The sequence below is a fragment of the Rhododendron vialii genome, chromosome 5a (genome assembly GCF_030253575.1).
Source record: "Rhododendron vialii isolate Sample 1 chromosome 5a, ASM3025357v1".
Taxonomy (NCBI): Eukaryota; Viridiplantae; Streptophyta; class Magnoliopsida; order Ericales; family Ericaceae; genus Rhododendron; species Rhododendron vialii.
This window is the reverse complement of record NC_080561.1, coordinates 3710655-3730835: the sequence shown is the minus strand read 5'-3', so window position 1 is coordinate 3730835 and position 20181 is coordinate 3710655. Positions and strand designations below refer to the sequence as shown.

At 38.2% G+C, this 20181-nt stretch overlaps 2 protein-coding genes across 2 annotated transcripts; both read right to left on the bottom strand.

The window, feature by feature from the left end:
- Positions 1 to 1620: 1620 nt before the first annotated feature.
- On the bottom strand, positions 1621 to 12521 carry LOC131325812 (uncharacterized). The gene is made up of 7 exons (XM_058358263.1): positions 12508 to 12521; positions 9420 to 9477; positions 3147 to 3438; positions 2812 to 2995; positions 2460 to 2716; positions 1928 to 2245; positions 1621 to 1887 (listed from the first exon to the last, which is right to left on the bottom strand). The coding sequence occupies exons 3-5, from the start codon at positions 3432 to 3434 to the stop codon at positions 2538 to 2540; spliced, it is 651 nt and encodes a 216-aa protein (XP_058214246.1). The 5' UTR covers positions 3435 to 3438; positions 9420 to 9477; positions 12508 to 12521; the 3' UTR covers positions 1621 to 1887; positions 1928 to 2245; positions 2460 to 2537.
- Positions 5442 to 7344, bottom strand: LOC131325811 (uncharacterized). Its single transcript, XM_058358262.1, has 2 exons — positions 5714 to 7344; positions 5442 to 5614 (listed from the first exon to the last, which is right to left on the bottom strand). Exon 1 carries the CDS (start codon positions 7235 to 7237, stop codon positions 6185 to 6187), a length of 1053 nt encoding a protein of 350 aa, XP_058214245.1. The 5' UTR covers positions 7238 to 7344; the 3' UTR covers positions 5442 to 5614; positions 5714 to 6184.
- Positions 12522 to 20181: the final 7660 nt, after the last annotated feature.

Below are 20181 nucleotides of genomic sequence, written 5' to 3'. Positions count from 1 at the left end.
ATGTTGGATTGCTTAAATGCATACGTTTTGAATCGATACATTTGTATTGACTATATGCGTACATTGTCGCTCTTATTAAGAACAACTGCACTTCTCATATGTTCCACCAGTGCACCAAGGACGTGTTACATGATTTTGAGTACCGAATGGGGCCTACTTTCTACTCCTACGCCCGGGGCGCAACACAATGCACTTGACTCAATAATGTCTGACACCTGAGGCGTAAATTGCCCTCACTTTCAACCGATACAACCACTACACCACCTCCTCTAGAGTCACTTAAGATACATTACCAGTGTAACCCCTACCCCTATCCAATGATCCCTTCACTATCTACGAGAATTAAAGTAGTGCACAAAAGTGAATATAAATAATCACACATTTTGCAACTAAACTATAAATAACAGTTCACACAATGGAAAAAACGAGAGGATGATATAAAACCATACAAAGTTACTGAGATAATTCACTCTTCTGTTCCTTTCTTGTATTCTTTTTATCTTTTTGTCCTTCTATGTTTAGAATTTTCAAAAATGATTTTTTCCCGACTCCTTGAAGGTAAAAATTTGTTTTAATGTGTAAATAAATTTGAATCAAAATTACTTGAGTTAGAAATTAAGTAGATTAAACGAGCTTTATAATGGTTTTACCACGTGCAAATCAGAGTTCGGAAGTGCCTGTGGCAAGCCGCAAAGTTTGGTCAACTTTGCAATTTGGAAGCTGTGCTTGGGGTGCGAGTCAATGCGCACCTGGCCTTATAACACGACAATTTTTGGCGCCCAAGGAGCATTAAACAGCGCCTGAGGCACATAAGAGAATTCTTAGAAGCACATTACATGTAAATTTCCTTCATCGTACCTACACAACCACCGTAACTAGCAACTACCACGATTAGCGTTGAGATGGAAAGGGGCAGTGAAGAAGCTTGATGGGTTTGAAATTACAAGGAAATAAGAAAGCACGGAATTTCCTAATGTAATGGGTGGGAAAATTTAGACACAGACAGGCAAGCGTGACCATTGATCTAGCTGTATCGCAATCTGAACCCTTGAAAAAGAAGTAACCAATATTAACCATTAGTGTAGCACACCACAAAGCTCGGTCCTTAGACTTATGTACATTTTCTTAAACAGTAATGAAAGCAAATGCAGACTTGCATCCAGAATTGTAAAACATAGCACAATGGCAGCCTGCCTGCTTACTGCCAACTCATGATCTCTATTTTGCCAAGTCATGACTCGTGCAAGCTATGCTATGACTTATTGCACCAAAGCACCTTTTTTTAGTAAAGTTGTATGATTCCACCTTATCCCTAAGGTACCCAATGCAACATTTCCCGTTATTCCTTGTATATAACATGATTAAGCTTATTTATGAAGTGCATAGATACTTAGGCTGCTTAACTTCTAATTTGACCACAGCCCCACCCATTTGGACAATACTACTGGTGATTGTAATGGTCTGGTGTAGAGTGAGGACCATACGCACGAATCCTTCAGGCCAAGCGAGCTTCAACAGTCCACCTCAAAACTTTAATCTCGGATGGAGCCACTTTATTCATCCTCAAAAATGTTGAGTGAGTCTACGACTCTACGTAATGCTCAATTTGAATTATCGTTAAGCAGTAACAGTTCAGCTAGGATAGGTGGTGATTGTGGTGTGCTGGCATGAAGAGAAGTGACAATCAAAGAGGGTAGGGAAAGAAGACCTAAGTATGCTTATTTAAGAAGTACTTCTAAAAAACCAGATTCCATACTCGATTTGCAAAATCACTCTTTATTAGTAGTTGATCAGTGTTCGTCTGTGGAGATTGATACAAAGTATAAGCAAGAAAGCAGCATTTTCAGCTACAACCATTTTAGTAGTTCATCTAAACAAAGTAAAATGCTACAACCGTTTTAGTAGTTCATCTAAACAAAGTAGATACAAGATATTTTGTACGCTAAAACTAGCGAGATCATCTGAACAAAACAAGAGTTCATTCCAGCATCATTTTCAGGAATCAAGTGGTGGAGTGGGATGAACAGGGTGCACATACCTTGAATTCTTTACTAGTCTTTTCCTTCACAAAATCCTTCCAATCATGTAGCGATTTGACGTTATCAGGCTGTAGCTTTAGCCTTTCTTCCTCATTCGAAGCGTTTCTTATTTTTTTTACTAATATCGACTTTGAGGCTCTCCAATCTTCATTCATTCTCCGGAAAACCATTTGTCTATGCCATTCTTCATGAAGATTGGATCTTACCTAAAATTTTGAATGTAGCTTGCATGAAATTCTATAATTTTTACTTCCACAAGAGTAACTTAGGGGAAAAAAAGAGTTGAAGTCATGAGATTCTATCATGTAACTCTATGCCCTTCTTCATGAAGATTGGATCAGTCAAGATATGAAAAAAGAGAGTTGAAATTCTGTTATCGTGTAACTAAAAGCATTATAATAGTTGGGCACTATGACATACCTTAATAGATTGCCATAGGATTTCTGCCATTGCCGAAGGAAGCTTTCGCCAATCCTTTAGTGTATATGATACAATCTCTCAAACTAGAGGTCCCAAGAAAGAAGACAACTTGACTGATCCCTCACCTATTGGTTCACCATTCCCATCAAACTTAACTTCAATCCGACTACTTCCATCTATAGCAATGGTTTTCAGCTTGGTTGGGCCTCTTTTGCGCTTGAGATTTTGTGACGTTCTTGAAGGGCTTGCAGGAGTTTCTGTAGAGTTTAGCATTGGATATGAATGTACTTCTAAAACATTAAATAAAAAAAAGTAAACAAACAAGAAATAAACTCAAAATATTGTTTCTCACCCACACAACCAACAACCGTATGTGGGCTGCAAAACATGTCAAGTTGTTCAGTAGGTGATGTGGGAAGCTGCTGAGCTTGGGTTGCTCCCTGGGTACTGCCACCCTGTTCTTGAGTTCTTTGTGATTTTCTCAGAGGTTGTGCACTAGAACAATCCTTCTTATTTCTTGGACCTGTACCATTCACCTGAAAGTATGAAAAAAGCAATGCATGAATGAAGGGGAATGGGCAACATTGTAATGAGCATGTAAATTATAAAAAGAGCATGTATATGTAAAAAATGTAGAAGTACATTAATCTATCAAAGAGTATACTATACATCCTATAGAAACATCACCTCATTTGTTTTAGACCCCGAAGGATCATCATTGTCATTATTAGAACACAACCTTTCTTCACCATCAAATAGTATGACGTCTTCATCACCATCAACTGCACGCCCAATGTCAACTTCTTCCTTATCATTAACTTTAATGTTGGCACTTTGATTTAAGCCCAAAAAAAACTTTGGCACATTCTTGACTCCAGCAACCTTCAATTGTACTAAGTTTTGATCCATTTTTTTCTGCTTTAACCTTTCATAGCTTGTCAACATTTTGGACATGTGCCTCGGTTGGATATACATGTTACTGAATACATAAAAGAAACAAGTTAACAGAAAAAACAAAACCAATCTGCACCAGTAACATAGCAGCAACCAGAAATTAACTAAACGAATATCCAAGTATAATATGAACACCAAATTAAGGCACAATGGCAAGATACAAACCAAAAGATCCTGGAAGGTGCCTTTAGTACAACATACCAAAAGTTACAAACCAAAAAAGATCCTAGCAAGATACAAACGAAAAAAGAAAAACCAAAAGTTACACGGTGCAATGACTAGAAATCCTCAATCCATGTACCCTCACAATCTCCTCTAACATTAGTTATCCTTTCATCATCATCATCATCATCGTCATCGTCCATACCAAGGGCTGAAACATCTTGCGGCCTAGAAGATGTATCCATAGTTTCTTCGTACATTTCCAAGTCATAAAATCCCCTAGGAGGTGCCTTTAGCACAACATACCAATTCGAAGATTCGGTTTCCCTTGAATAAAAAACTTGCTTTGCTTGGGATGCAAGGATAAATGGATCTTTGTCATATTGGGTCTGACTTTGATGTAGGTTAACAAGTGTAAAACCATCTTCCATCCTAACACCATGGCCAATGTTTGCCCAGTCACACTTGAACATCGGTAGTTGAAATGTGTGATAATCTAACAAAATTATATCTTTAATCACCCCGTAGTATGAAACTACATCAACGACTTGTGCATTGTCCTTCACACTTGATCTATACAAAGTTGCCGTGTCAATGGAAACACCACTATTTTGGGTTGATTTCTCAGCTTCCTTTGTGTGAAACCGCTGCCCATTGATGATATAACCCGTATAACTCATGGCATGCTTTCTAGGACCATTAGCAAGCCATTGTAGTATCTCCAATTCATTATTTGTGCACGCTTTTACCTGAATCTGTTCAAGTATATGCAACCCAATTAATACTATACTAATTACAATATTAAACTTGATAAACCTCAAGCAAAATAAGTGGTAACCTTTTCCCTCAACCATTTTGAAAACTTGTCAGCGTGCCTTTTCAAAAGTAAACTTTTATTTTTTTGAAGACCAAGGCTGGCATCTGAGTTCTTTTACTCCTCTATATGCATCCTAATAGAAAAAGAAAGAATGAGTAAGTGATTCACATGTATATAAAAATTTATGAATTCTGCAAGCAGAATTTCATGAAACTTACTCCAAATAAGGTTCCACTATGGCTGTATTGAATAAAACGTAACGATGTGCACTTTCTAAAACTTCATCAGTCAATGTGATGGATGTGGCAGCTGATATTGGACGACCTTCGAGAATTACATCGTTCTCAAAATCTTGATTGCGAGGTCCCCTATTGGTTGTTTCACAGATTTCATGTGTCTGCTGCAAAATGTTATACACTCTTCTACAAGGTAGCGTTCTGCTATACAACCTTCAGGTCGTGCATGATTCCCAACACTTCGTTTGTATATCTTCATATGTCTAATCATGAAGAAAAGTACATTCACATTATACAATCATAGATGATGAACAAAACCATAGATGATTACTCATTAAAAAAAACTAAAAGGGTTCACCTCTCAAAAAGGTACATCCAACGATATTGGACTGGCCCACAAAGTCGTGCTTCTCGTCCTAAGTGAATTATTAAGTGCACCATGATATCAAAGAATGAAGGTGGAAAGAACCTCTCAAACATGCATAACGTTTCAACCACCTCATCCTCAAGGGCTGCCATTTCTTCTTGATCAATAACTCTTTGACACAATTTATTGAAGAATGCACAAAGGCGAAGTATCGCATTTCTAGGTCCAGTTGGGAGTAACCCCTTTAAGGCTACAGGCAACAACTGAAGCATTAGCACATGGCAATCATGAGATTTGAGACCTGTGACCTTCAATTCATCCATTGATACACAATTCCCAATATTTGAACTATACCCATCAGGTACTTTTAAGTCAAACAACCTCTTGCAAAATATTCGCTTTCATCCTTGGAAAGTGTATAGGAAGCTGGAGGAAGATATGTTCTAGACCCTCGATCTTCTGGATGCAAGTCGTGCTTTATTTCCAAATCTTGCATATCCTTGCGAGCATTTAAACTATCCTTGGATTTTCCGTTAATATCCAACAGCGTGCCGATAAGGCTCTCAATAATATTTTTAATGATATGCATGACATCTAAGTTATTACGCACTAGCAATTCCTACATAGAATAGTAAAGAAACAATCATAAACTATACTAAGATCAATATATATAAATATAAGATATAAATTGATCAAAATGTTGATTGATAAAACTTACCTCCCAATATGATAAATCAAATAAGATTGACCTCTTTTTCCACCTTTGTTTATCTTCATTGTCCCGCTTTCGTTTTTTATTTCCTTCTCCACCTTTCCCCCAATCATTCTTCATATCTTTCAGAGTTTCCGAAATTTGTTTTCCAGTCATGATTCTAGGTTTTTTCCCCTTTTCTTCCTTTCCATCAAACCATGATTTTTTCTTCCGAAAGGGGTGAGATGGTGGAAGAAAGCACCTATGGCACAAATATACAGTTTTCCTACTAAATTTCAGCCATAGAAAATGTGTATTTTCACCACATATAGGACATGCAAATTTACCCTTAGTTGTACACCCGGCAAAATTTCCATATGCTGGAAAATCATGCATTGTCCACATCAAAATGGCCCTCAGATTGAATGTAGAGTTAGTGAACCTGTCATAAACAGGTGCTCCGTTGGTCCACAAAATCTGTAGGTCTTCGATAAGAGGTCATAGATATTCATCAATATCATTACCCGGTTGCTTAGGTCCTGGGATCAATAGTGTCAACAAAACATTTTCCTTTTTCATCCATAACCAAGGTGGCAAGTTGTACATAACCAGCATAATGAGCCAACAACTATATGTCGAACTCAAATTCCGGAATGGATTGAAACCATCGGTAGCAAGACCAAGTCTTAGATTCCGTGGGTCTCCTGAGAAAGATGGCCACTTATCATCGATTGTTTTCCAAGTTGGTGAATCTACCGGGTGTCTCATCTTGGCATCACTGCTTCTATGAGTATAGTGCCATGCCAAATCTTTAGCTACTTCAAATGACCTATACATGTTCCGAAACCTTGGAATTATAGGAAAATATCTCAACACTTTGGCAGGAACCCCTTTTTTTATTTGCTTTGTGTGTACGTCTACCTTCCATCTTGAACGACCACATTTTGGACAGTTCTCTAATTCTGCGTTCTCTTTCCTGAATAAGCAACAATCCTTCACACAAGCATGAATTTTCTCGTAACCCAATTCAAAATTTTTAAGGAACTTTCTAACTGCACGAACAGAACATAGCATTGTATTATCCATGGAGAACATATCCTGAAGCTTCCCTAAAAGAATAGTGAAACTCTCATCTGTCCATTCATTTTCAGCTTTGATCTTGTACAAAGTAACAATTGCTGACAACTTCGTATATTTTTCACAACCAGGGTATAATGGAGTTTCTGCATCCTCTAATGCTTTTGCAAAGACCTCATCTCGAGCTTCGTCAAGTGGTTCAAGATGGTCTGCATCTCGTGCACAAGTCGCACTGTATAAGTTATGCGCATCTGACATTTTCACTTCTTTAGGTTTTTGTGCAGCACTTGGTTCCTCCCCATGATGAAACCAAGTTGTGTATGTAGGATCCATTCCATTTATGACCAAGTGTTCATAAACATCATCAAGAGAATGGTGACTCAAATTCTGACAATGTTTGCAAGGGCATAGAATCTTTCCTAAATATCCTGCGTTTTGATTAGCCATCTCCACAAAGTTCAATGCTGCGTTCATATACTCATCAGTGCATCTACAAATGTACAACCCAAGTGTGTTAAATGTTTTAAGAATATGTAACTAGTTTATCTATAGTTGTCTAAAAAAGTTTTTCTATTACCTATTCAAACGCACCCAATCTTTGTCCACCATCTTAACAACACCAAACTTGTTTCCTGATATTATACAATCGTACATGTAATACATAAGGTAAGTCCACTCGTCTTGGAACAATAACCGCTAAGAATGCCAGCAAAAATCCTAGGAAAAAGCAGTAGACTATACACCATAGGAAAAAGCAGCAAGATACACCATCTTGACATGAAAAACAGTTGCCATAACAGAAAATTAGCAGCAAAACAGCAACAACAACAACCATAGAAAAACAGCAGCAGCGAAAGAAAAATAGCAGCAACAACAAAATAACAACAACAATTACACTACTCTATGATGCTCTATGATATGGCAGACACAGTAGCAAAAACATAGCAGCACTAGCAGACACGACAGCAATAGAAACACAATAGCATATATACAAAACAATGCAGCTTACAGATTCGTCACAGCAGCAAACAGTATGGTTTAGCAGCAGAAAAAAACATAACTCCTGTTGAAAATACAATCAAGACTGAAGTGGTTTGTAGTAGGAACTAACCCACTCCAAGCCATACCCTTAGGACACGCCCATAAGAAAATGCAGCATACCAAAACAGCAAGATACATCTTCATGAACAAATGAATGTAGAATATCCTCTTTTTCCTCATCTTTTCTTAGTTTTTTCAATTCCACAACCATCACTAAAAGAAGTGGAAGCTAGGCGTGGAAACTTAGATAGGCAGCAACATTAACAAGTTATTGCCTAATTTCCCACAAGATGGTTTCAAACATATTTACGTTCTAAAACGGGTAAAATATGTGCTTGCCCCTCGAACTATATCAAAATTTTTTACTTCCCCCATCAACTACCAATTGAACACCCTTACCCCTTCCACTATAAAAGTGCTACCTAGTCAGGACAAATCCTTCTATTTGGATGAAAAACTTAACGAAACACCATAACTAGGTTACTGTAAGGGTATTAATGTCTTTTAACTGTCCATATATGTATATGTATCTATTCTCTTCTTCATCCCTATCTCTTCTTCTTTTAACCTACCAGATATCACTGTGTTTGCGTCTCTCTCTCTCTCTCTCTCTCTCTCTCTCTCTCTCTCTCTCTCTATCTCATTGGCAAACACTTAAGTACCCTGCTTTCTTGCCCTAAAAGAGAGAGTTCTATGCATTACATATGCATCAAAACTGAAATAGAAAGCCAAAATATCTGGTAGATGCTAGCATTCCAAAGACAGAAAATGTGGGATCTATAATTGGACAAATTCCTGTCCTGTCCTGTCCTGTCCAAATTACTAGCATATATTTTATATTCCTTCCATTATGAATGAGTCCAAAATGTCTAGTAGAATGCCATTGCAAAATCTGCTTCCATAAAAGGCTCTCAAGGTCCATGCCATCCAGTGGTGAGCAATCCAACCGTGAGCAGTCCAGTCATGAAGCAATGGGTCTCTTTCTCTCTCTCTCTCTCTGATTGAATATGGTCCGATTTGAGAAATTACTAGTGTTTCCTGCTGAAAGATGAAATAGGGATTGAGTAAGGTTTGGGAGTGAATGTCTAAAGTACCCTTCTGATGGTGCCAAAATAGGTAAGGTAGGGTGTTTTGTTAAGTTTTCCGTCCATGGTTTGGACGGAAGGGAGACATTGTCCTGACTAGGTAGCGGTTTTATAGTTGAAGGGGCAAAGGTGTTCAATTGGTAGTTGGAGGGGGAAGTAAAAAATTTTGGAATAGTTCAAGGGGTAAGTACATATTTTACCCTTTAAAAACCTATCAGCTTCGCAAGTAGCCACGCAGGTCTTGGTTTTCTACAAAGACCACTTATACCTTCCAGTTTATAACAAGACCAATTATGCAGCCCTTTGTAACAAAACCAACAAGCAATCAGTTAGTTAATTAACTTCGGAAAAACACACACTACATATACTCTAGTGGATTTTTGAAGTTGCACTATTGTACAAAACACATACTACATAAACACACACTCCAACCTATCCACTCTGGGGCACTATGTCAAGATAATGTAGGCAACTAAGGCATGTACGAAAAATCAAACACTCAGCCAATCCTAGCAAAAATCAAATCACACCTGTTGAGCACTCTTTGAACTGGTTGTTTACTTCTACCAGTGCAGTATTCTTCTATGACTGCGGAATCAAGAAGCAAAAGAACGATGAAGGTCAGGATATTAATAAGGAAACAAAGGTAAATCCATGCACTGAAAATAATACACCAATATTTATGCAAGATGAATGAATCAGAACAATGAGCTTTCAATATCCATTGGGTTTCGATTTGGAAGTCCTTCATTTCATTTGTGGTGTCCTTTGGTGCAGAACTGATCTCACCTGAGGATTTATTGCAAGCGTGTTCTCTTTGGAAGAATGCTGGTGTGTTAGTGTTGTGTATGGGGCATCTTTAAGGAGAAACTGGGATTCTACATTATCAAGTATTGCCACCCTTTGGCTAATGCATTTTCTTAATCCTAAGCTCAGGCCTTAAGCTATGTAAGTAGTTTATTATACTCCACTTTGTTGAACAGTCCAGTAATGCTCCGGAAGTTTGATAGTGGTGTCATGGTCATCCAAAACAAGTCATACAATGACGAGAAGGTAATCTTTTTCACCCGCACCTAAGTTCTATTTTCTTATGGTATATACTGTTTGTATTTTTCGCACACCCATCTTTTTCCTATTTTGTGGGTCTGTGAGTGGGTCTGTGGACTCATGACTGAAGAAGTGTTCGGTTGCATAATTTTTCTAGTCTAGTTTAAATAGGTGGCAAGTAGTCTCTTCACATCAAGAATAAATGAAATATAAATTTATAGGGATGACTACTCAACTATTGGTTACTTGCCAATGGTTTGTGGTTCATACCTATGTCACGGAAATGAGCAGTGGGAGCAAGAATATATGTGCCAGAGCATGTTATTCATCTATGAAAACTCTGTGTTTGTGATTTTCTTGTTACTTTTGCATGAATTATAATGGATAGACTGCATTCTATCAAAGGCTTCCCTCATCAAGGTTCAGAATAGCGTAGTATTGACATCTCATTCAGATCTGCAACCGTCCAAACATTTTTTCTTTTTGAAAAATAATAAAATCTGTTGTGCGCTGGATGTAAGGACTGCATAAGCCATTTGTAAGTTTGTCGCTTATGTAGCAGGAGTTTATTTGCTGATATCTAACTTGTCTTTTAATTTGTGAGTTTGACGCAAGTCCATGCTATCCACGTTGGTGTTGAGGGTTCAAATTAAGCTCCCATAGGCGAGGATGGCTTTGTGGGGGCTAGAATGTTCTAAACTTGTGCCACCTTTTGCAAGTGCTCCACCCATGCAACTAGTAGCCCCTACCCCAAGCCCCTGGGAGAGTACGTAAAACGATATAAATTGTCTTTCGATGACCACATTTTCAAAGTCGTCAAAAGAAAAAATAAATAAATTGTGAACGGAAAATATAGAATATGTTGTTTGATGGCCAAAATAGTGAAAATGAACAAACTATGTGGACAGAGGGTGTAGATCCCTAACTTTTTGTGGATTTTCTATCAGAACATGTTGCTACATGATGCCCTCATCTCATGTGATTCCCCCCTTTGTTCCCGTCATGTGATCCTCATGTGAGGAGAAATGGAGCTCACGACAGTCCCATTTTGATTATCTTTGACTTCTATTTGTAGGTCTCATTATGCAAACTATCCATGGTGGAATCTAGTTAATCAAACATTGGTAGCCGTCAAAACAAGTTGGATTTTGTCTGAGAAGTCCATTTCAATTTTGACAATCCCATTTCTATTGAGAAAAAAATGATTAGAGCAGAGACACTTTCCGATATCCAATATTTGATTAACCTAGATGCTATACAGATCTTAAGACTCCTATATGTCTTGCTATCTGGACGAGTTCAAAATGTGACTAAAACAAAACCATTTTGATGACTATGCCCATAAAGCTATATCATGACTTTTGGTTTGTCAGGCAGCACCTATATAGCAGTCTCAAAAGGGAGAAATTCGGGAAGTGGAAGAAAGAGATAATGGCTGGAAAATGGAGAAAACCCTTTAAGGTTATTGGTTGCCACTTCCCGTCAAGAATGACCTCAAGAGCGAAAGTGGAAACTAGATTCTGGCCTAAAATAGTAGTTTATGAGTTAGTGAAATTCATTGGAACTTAGTGGTGAATTTTAAAAGCAAAATGCTTTTAGCATCGTAATAAGATACAATAGTAAAGTTCTTCTGCTCTTAGTATTAAACTAAAAAGTGCTAGTTCTTTTTCTAAAATTTATGACAATAACTTAATATTTAATGCCATACGGATGGAACATCTATATAGTTCTCTTACATTCACTCAAATAATTTAGGGACACTAGAATCAGACATTAAAACACACAAGTAGTGGACCACTTCAAAGATTTTCTTTATAGTTGTTTCACAAAAGGTAGGGTAGGAGCCCACATAATGAACCAAAGCATGCCTATATCGATTAAAAGATTATTACTTTTGCTTGGAATCTCAAAAGCATGCCTATATAAATTAACAAATAATCACTCTTGCTTGTTATTGGAATAAATAAATTAGGGGCCCTTTTTTGAGCTATTCATTACTCTAATTGAACATGCAACCATATCACAAAAAAGACAAAACAAAGCAAAGCCCAAATTCCTATACACAACAAAGCCGATTGAAAAAAACAAAAAAGTCCACACTCCCAAACAAACTTAAACTACATTATAAAGTTTAGTCACGTGGGTAAGTGTAAAATATAAATAATCAAGTCAAACAAGACAAAAAAAAGAAAAAAAAGAGGAAATCCTAAATTGAATCACAGTCCAAGAAAAAATTAAAATACAATATAAAGTTCCTTGCACTGAGGCATAGCATGCAAAGCCCTGGCTAACATGACATTAATCGTATGAATGAAACATGTTAAAACCCCAATGATCTTCTTGTGTTTTCTAGGCAAAAGTGTACTCAATGTTAAGCCCTAGTTTGTATTTGGGGCAAGAATCAAGGAAAATCGAACTGAACCTGTTTAGGGCTTCTCTGTTGGATGACTCTTTGCCTCAGTTGGCGCAACAAGTTTGCTTCTTTCTGTATACGAATTACGGATCGAGCATAAAAAGAGAGAAAAAGAGGGAAATCACACAAGAAAAACAATTGATGGAAGAACAACTCACTATTGAAACCCAGAAGATCCGAACCACGCTGAACCACGCTGATATCTGATACGGAGTGATTAGAGAGGAAGACCACGCTGAACAGAACTTGTAGAGACCCGTAAATTCATTTTATAATTTTGTTATTTTATAAATGGAAAAGTGGTGGATTAATGAGAATATTAAAGTTGGGGGTCAAACTGTGAGAAGTTAAAAGCCATGGGTGTTCGTGTGATTAGTGCATGTGTGTGCCGTGTATACCAGGAGAAATCCTTTTCCTTTTTTCATTTTCATCTCATCACTCTCTCGTCTCTCGATCTCTCTCACTCTCTCACCCAATCACTCAAAACTCACAACAATCAAGCTTAACTCCATCGTCTACTAGTATATTCGAGCTTGTATCGCGTTGGACAAAGCTTGGTTCGGTGTATTGTTGCTTGATTTGGACTCCAGAAGCTAGGGTTTGCACAATCTCCTTGATTTCGGTTTGGATACTCGAGGTAGGAAATTCTACCTCTCTTTATATGTTATTTGGGTTCTCTTATGTCTTATTTGAGTATTTTTATTATGTAAATCACTTATAATTATGTTTAAAATTGAGTACGTGACAGAACTCACGCGATCAACCCATCTGAACAGAATAGAACTCACGCTTTTATCTGATATGTGTTCTTCGAGCGGCTGGAGGGGGTGGTTGTGTACGAGGACGCGGTGGACGCCGAGAGCTTAGGGCGTCGACCAAGGTTTTCGAGATGAGCGGCGTCGACCAAGGGGGAGGCGGTTTTCGAGATGAGGGCGTCGACCAACGACTGTAGCAAGAGAGCTTCGCCGAGAGCTATTGCGGGTTGGAAGAGGACAGGCGGAGGGGGAGGGTGAGCTGGGGTGCGGTGTTTTGTGAGGATTTGGAAGAGATTGAAATCTTTTAGGGGTCGGCGCCCTAAATTAGGGAGGGAAATTGCAGAGGGAAAAGGGGAAAAAAGATGTGCGCGCGAAAAAATTGGAAGAACGCTGTAGTTGAATAAATGAAAACTCTATAGTTTTCTTTCCCCTTTTGTTCGTGTCTCATGACTCCTCTACAATAGCATTTTAAAAAAAACGCTACCAATTTATGCTATAAAAAGTGATATTTGTTGTAGTGTGTCTTCTCAGACAATAGCTATGGCTCGAACCGGACATTTCACAGCGGGTAGGTAGCCCCTATGGTCACGCCCAAGGGGGATTGCTACGCTGGTTGCCCACTCTTACCCTTTTGTTGATCCAAAAAAAAGCTGCATGATGCCGGTCAAAGTCCTTGAAGTCATTCAAAAAGATTTAGTTGATCGAGGAGTCTAATTAATTAAGTTTATAGGTGCCTTTTTAAATTCTCAAGAAGTCTTCCTAGTTTTTAGTAGTTAACTATCTTTATTTACATTAAGTTCTACTCTAGAAAATCTAAGTTTATGTTTCCATCATAGGAAATTGGTTTGAACCGTTGGAAAGCTTGTTATATCTTCTTTCTTACCAAAGTTGTTTTGATCAAAAATCATTTGTCCATCATAGGAAATTACTAGTTTACCCTTAGTGGGTCGAAAACCAAATTAGTTCGGCAAAAGCTCGAATCACAGTCATTTTAAATCGGAACAAGACCAATTATGAATTGATAGATAGGGTTTTCAAACTACTAAATATGATGAAAAGGAAAAATAGAATTAAAGAAGTACAATTTGATGAAAAGTTGGTTAAAAGAAGACCGATTCAAAGATCATCGGACCACGAAAGCTAAACAAGTTTGTGCTCTCTACACATTCTAAGCCCCATTATGAACACACATTCCTAAGTCTAGGATATTCCTTCATTCTATAAGAGTTAAAAAAAATCTTATAGGACTTTCTAAAATCATTTCAACATCAATATTCGACTAAAGCAATGCTTGTACGTTTACAAAGTAAAATTCTATTGTCTACACCACCAACACAATTAATCGACCACTATGACTACCACACCAATACCCACCACCGGGCGCCATTTGACTACCCTCACTTGAATGTTACACTCGTCATGTTCGTTAGGCGACGGTGGTGGAGTGGCGGTAGTATTAGAAAGCAAGGGCAATTTACGCATAATGTGCATCTAATTATTCTCTTTTGTGCCTCAGGCACAAGATGATGCGCCCCGGGAGCAAAAAATTGTTTAGTTTTGCAGCTAATGCGCATTATGTCACGGCCCGGGCGCAACTTTCAAATTGCAAAGTAGGCCAATTGCATATTCGCGGCTCGCGGCTTGCAGGCATTGAAACTGCCAAACTCCGATTTCAAAGTTGTTAGAACCGTTGAAAAAAAAATGCTACATGATGCTGGTCAAAGTCCTTGAAGTCATTCAAGAAGATTGAGTCGATCGAGGAGTCTAATTAATTAAGTTTATAGGTACCTTTTTAAATTTGCAAGAAGTCTTCCTAGTTTTTAGTAGTCAACTACCTTTATTTACATTAAGTTCTAATCTAGAAAATCTAATTTTATGTTTCCTATGTTTGGAGGGATGTTCCAACAAGTCCTATATATATCCTTTGCTTGCACTGTGAATGAAATGAGTAGTGCTCGAGTGTTGATTAAAATAGCCTTTGGCTTGTGAGAAGATTTATCTTCTTGTTAACTCGTATCATTCGGTGGATTTCGATTGGTGGCCGGCAAGTTTCTCATTTTTGTATCTCTTAGGTTGATTCCTTAGAGTGGAGAGTGGTCCCTAGATCTGTATCTCTTGTTAACTCCTCGGGTGCACGGTGTTATTCTGTATCCCATTAGGTCCCTAATTTGGATGGTGAGTTTTATCCTTTTATCCTTGTTACCTTTCTTCCTTCCCATCTGTAAAATCCGGCATCACTGCTGGAAGAATTTCGTAAAGCAGGGGTGCAAGGCATCTAAATCAAGCTGAATCAGCTCCAACTTGGTGGTGAGGAGGTGGAAGGGGTGTGGTGATGGTTGTAGAGTAGTGATTGTTGGGGGTGGCAGTGATCAGAGGTAGTGATTGTTGTAGAGTAGTGATTGTTGGAGTACTTTTTGCGTCACATGCGCCTGAGGCGCCATTTTTTTTGCGCCCCACTCGGATCTGGCTATCATGGTGCACCCCGGGCGCATCAGTGTGTTTTTAACTGCTTAGTTTGATTGCTAATTAGATCATTTTTCATGTGCATTTATCATTTCTTGAGACTTCTAGCTAAGGCTCCAAAATAATTTAAAAATTTTTGCAATCAACTTGGCAACTGGCAATCAGGAGAACCACTTGAGATATTACTTGTAGCAATCGAAATCGAAACATTGGAAAGCGATGCAACAACAAATGTATGTTAGATTGCCTACATGTGTACGTTTTGAATCGATACATTTGTATTGAATATATGTCTACATTGTCGCTCTTATTAAGAACAACCTCACTTCTCATATATTCCACCAATGCACCAATGACATGTTACATGGTTTTGAGTACCGAATGGCGCCTACTTTGCTACTCCTGCGTCCGGCGCGAGACACAATGAGCTTGAGCCACATGACTCAACAATGTCCGGCACCTGAGACGTAAATTGCCCTCACTTTCAACCGATACAACCACAACACCACCTCCTCCAGAGTCACTTAACATACACTACCAGTTTAACCCCTACCCCTCTCCAATGATCCCTCCACAATCTATGAGATTTCAAGTAGTGCGCAAAAGTGAATATAAATAATCACACATTTTGCAACTAAACTATAAATAACAGTTCACAAAATGGAAAAAAAGAGAGGATGATATCAAACCATACAAAGTTACTGAGATAATTCACTCTTCTGTTCCTTTCTTGTATTCTTTTCATCTTTTTGTCCTTCTATGTTTTGAATTTTCAAAAATGATTTTTTCCCCGACTCCTTGAAGGTAAAAATTTGTATTAATGTGTAAATAAATTTGAATCAAAATTACTTGAGTTAGAAAGTAGATTCAACAAGCTTTATAATTGTTTTATCCACGTGCAAATCGGAGTTTGGAAGTGTCTATTGTAAGCCGCAAAGTTTGGCCAACTTTGCAATTTGGAAAAGCTGCACCTGGGGCGCGAGTCAATGCGCGCCTGGCCTTATAACACAACAATTTCTGGCGCCCAAGGAGCATTGACCAGCGACTGAGGCACATAAGAGAATTCTTAGAAGCACATTACACGTAAATTTCCCTCATTGTACCTACATTACCACCGTAACTAGTAACTTCCACGATTAGCATTGAGATGGAAAGGGGCAGGGAAGAGAAGGATAGAAGCGTGATGGGTTTGAAATTACAAGGAAATATGAGAGCACGGAATTTCCTAATACAATGGGTGGGAAAATTTGGGCACACACAAACAAACGTGTTGTCCATTGATCTAGCTATATCGCAATCTGAACCCTTGAAAAAGAAGACCACCATCACCTTTTACTCACCCTTTCCCTCTCAACGCTAATTGTGGTAGTAAAGTGATGGTGGTTTATGTGATGAGGATGCGATGCAAATAGTGAAGTGATGGTTGTAGAGGGGTAGTTACGGTGGTAGTGTAGGTATGATGACGGTGCTAAAGGGTAGAAATTGTTCAATGCTCCTCGGGCGCCAGAAATTGTTGCTATGTTGATGTTTGAATTGGTCTCCCTTCAACCGACTTTCCAAAAATAAAATTTCATAATTTTAATTGATATTTTCCATCATCTTTTAATACTGTTAAAACCATATTTATCGTTATATAATTGGCCTTAATCCAATTTAAAATAAAAACGATACGAGAGTTTTATTCAAAGAATTTGTTTTACGATCAATTGAGGGTAAAATGGTCATGTATTTTCATGTAAAAATTAATTTTCATTGGAACCAATTTGGTAGTAAATTAGATTGGACAAGCCTTCTAACAGTTCAATCCATGAGCAAAGTGGAGTCCGGGAGTGTCTGGGGCAAGTCTGCAAAGTCGGACTTGTTTGCAATGTTCATGATGCGCCCGGGGCGCATTGTAATGCGCCTGGCCGCAAAAGAGTGCGCCTGAGGCGCATTATAATGCAGCATAACATGTTAAACTTTGCGGACTTGCCCCGGACACTCCCGAACTCCAATTTTTGCATGGTTTGAACTGTTAGAAATGTTATCAATTTACTTTCTATCCCATGTAGTTTGGATAAAAAAAAATCATTTGTATATCTAATGAAGTGACCATTTTACCCTCGATGGGTCAAAATATGATTCGTTCCGGCAAAACGTGTGTACGTTTCTCATTTTATATTGGATCAAGACCCATTATATATCATTAAATCATGTTTTTAAAGTACTTAAGGATAGAGGGATCCAACCATAAGTGGGAGTCGAACATATAGTTTTTCTTTTCCCACATTGAACCAAGCGATATTCTTGCATTGCGAATGGTAATTTTTTTTGGAACCATCAATCTAAATAATACATTATTTGGCAACAACTATAAAGGTGTTTTGAACCAGAATGACGGATTTCTATGTGAAATGTTGGTGCATTGGTCTGCCTCTTGGCTGTTTTATGAAAAACTGAATGTCTATTTACGTAGTTCATTACATCAAAAAGAAAAACGTACTGAATGCTCCCAAGGACCATTTCATATGCGCCTGTGGCGCATTGTAGAAACGGAAAAAATAGAATGTCCCCAGGGAGCAATTCAATTGCGCCTGAGGCACATTAATAAAAAGAAAAAATTCATGGTGCGCCCAGCCGGGGCACGACTTAAATGTGCCTTACGAAAAGAGTGCAAATTAATAAGGATGCACGCCCTTGGCACAATTCAAATACGCCCGAGGCGCATGTGATGCAGATTTTTTTTTGACTGGTTCGTTTAGTCTTGGTTGGCTGGAGACCAGAAAAGGCCAACTTTTAAACATTAACTACTGTAAGGATTTTTCAAGCAATAGAGACGCACAAGAAGAGTTTCCAAGAGTTCTGTCCACGAAGATTTCATTGAATAACTTAAATCGATCTGCAATCAAATCACTTCACTGAAAATTTCATATGGAATGTAAAATTATTTCGCATCAATGGCGGCATTCTTTGTTGGTTATGCTTTCGTTACAAGGAAATCAGTTAACTAGCTAAAAGGCCTATATATTCAACGAAAATGCAAGTCGACAATATCTTGATTTCTTGGTACATTTCAAGGCAGGATATTGTGGAAGTTGACAATTGTTTTAACAAACTGCAAGGTGAAGTAAGGCCTAGCAGTGGGACATTGACCTTGCATATCTCTGCTTCTGGGAAGGATGTTAATCTTTTTCAAGGCAAATGTTTGATTTTGCTATTGAAAATGGACTTCATCGCAGTGTTTTCCGAACTTCATTTTTGGATTTTTATGCAAAGTTTGGGGACATGGAGAACAAAAATACTTGGAGTGCTATTATATCAGTTCTTATTGATGGAAAGCTGATATAATATGACCATTGCAAGGTTTTGAAGCCCTGCAATTTTGTCGTCAAATGGCGGAAGAAGAAATGGAGCCGAAGAGTATGACTTTATTGAGCTTATTATCTGCTTGTAGCCACTCTGGCCATCTAGGTGAAGGCTATAGAGTCATTTATACCATGAAATGGAGATTTGGAATGGGAAGCTCAAGGAGGATTTGTTAGGCCGGTCATGGAATGATCATTTGGTATGATTCTGTAACTAGTGATTTTTCCATGTGGTGGGATTTTGGGAGCGCTATTGGTAGCCTTTAAAGTTCATGGGAACCGAAACAAATGAGGGGAATATGTAGCAAAATGGCTCTTATATTTGGAACCTAAAAATGTTGGCTAGCTACTACAATTAGTAAAGTTCAACCAGTTGCTGAAAGGTGGGATAGAGTTGAAGTAGTGCGGAGAGTAGCCAAGGTGGAGCTGCGTTGAAGCCTAATGATCAATCCATGTGTTTGTTTCTGGCAATCAATCGCACCTTCAAATTCTTGAAATCTATGGGCCATTGGATGTTATACGTAGCAACGACATTACATCAACAGAAAAAAACTAAATGCTCCCAAATGTGCAATTGAAATTTGCTTGAGGTGCCCTACAGAATGAGAGAAAATAGAATGCGCCCGGGGCGCGATTCAATTGCTCCTAAGGCACATTACAAAAGGGTAGAAAATGTGAATGCGCCCGGGCGCAACTTAAATGCGCCTGAGTCACATGTGATGCAACAAATATTTTTAATTTGTTTTTTTAACTAAGTTTTTCTAGTCCGAATTGGAGCGAGACAAAAAAAAGTCAATCCTTCAAACATTATAACGATTTTTAAAGCATAAGAGAGGCACAAGAAGCCCGTACGAAGTGACTCCAAGGGTTGTTCGAGCATAAGAGAGACAGAAGAAGGCCAGAATAGGAAGGGATTCCAAGATTACCATTCTTGAAGATGTGGACATATTAAACAACTTGGAATCGATATCCAACCGAAGTACTTCACCAAGGATCTCATATAGTATATTGTAAAATTACAAATTGAGAGTGTGAGGATTGAGTGAGCAATTAGAGTTTAAGAATTGAGAGCGGGAGCATATGACATTAATTTGAAGGAATTAAAACAAGATCAGCTGATTGATGATCCGTTTAATAGGGAAAGAGACTAACCCTATGATTAAACAGTCGAGAAAATACGAGTACTGCACAATTACACATATCTGCATATGTCAAGCCAACTAATTTAGTTCTAGAACCGAAGTAGCAGAAACATTTGAACTTCGTTTGG

What these genes read in the sequence shown, in the direction of transcription:
- LOC131325812 (XM_058358263.1), bottom strand. Translation starts at nt 3,434, where the DNA reads ATGTATATCCAACCGAGGCACATGTCCAAAATGTTGACAAGCTATGAA. An exon ending in CGGGGTCTAAAACAAATGAG is followed by an intron (nt 2,996 to 3,146) that starts GTGATGTTTCTA and finishes TCATACTTTCAG; the next exon opens with GTGAATGGTACAGGTCCAAG. An exon ending in TACGGTTGTTGGTTGTGTGG is followed by an intron (nt 2,717 to 2,811) that starts GTGAGAAACAAT and finishes TAAACTCTACAG; the next exon opens with AAACTCCTGCAAGCCCTTCA.
- LOC131325811 (XM_058358262.1), bottom strand. Translation starts at nt 7,237, where the DNA reads ATGAACGCAGCATTGAACTTTGTGGAGATGGCTAATCAAAACGCAGGA.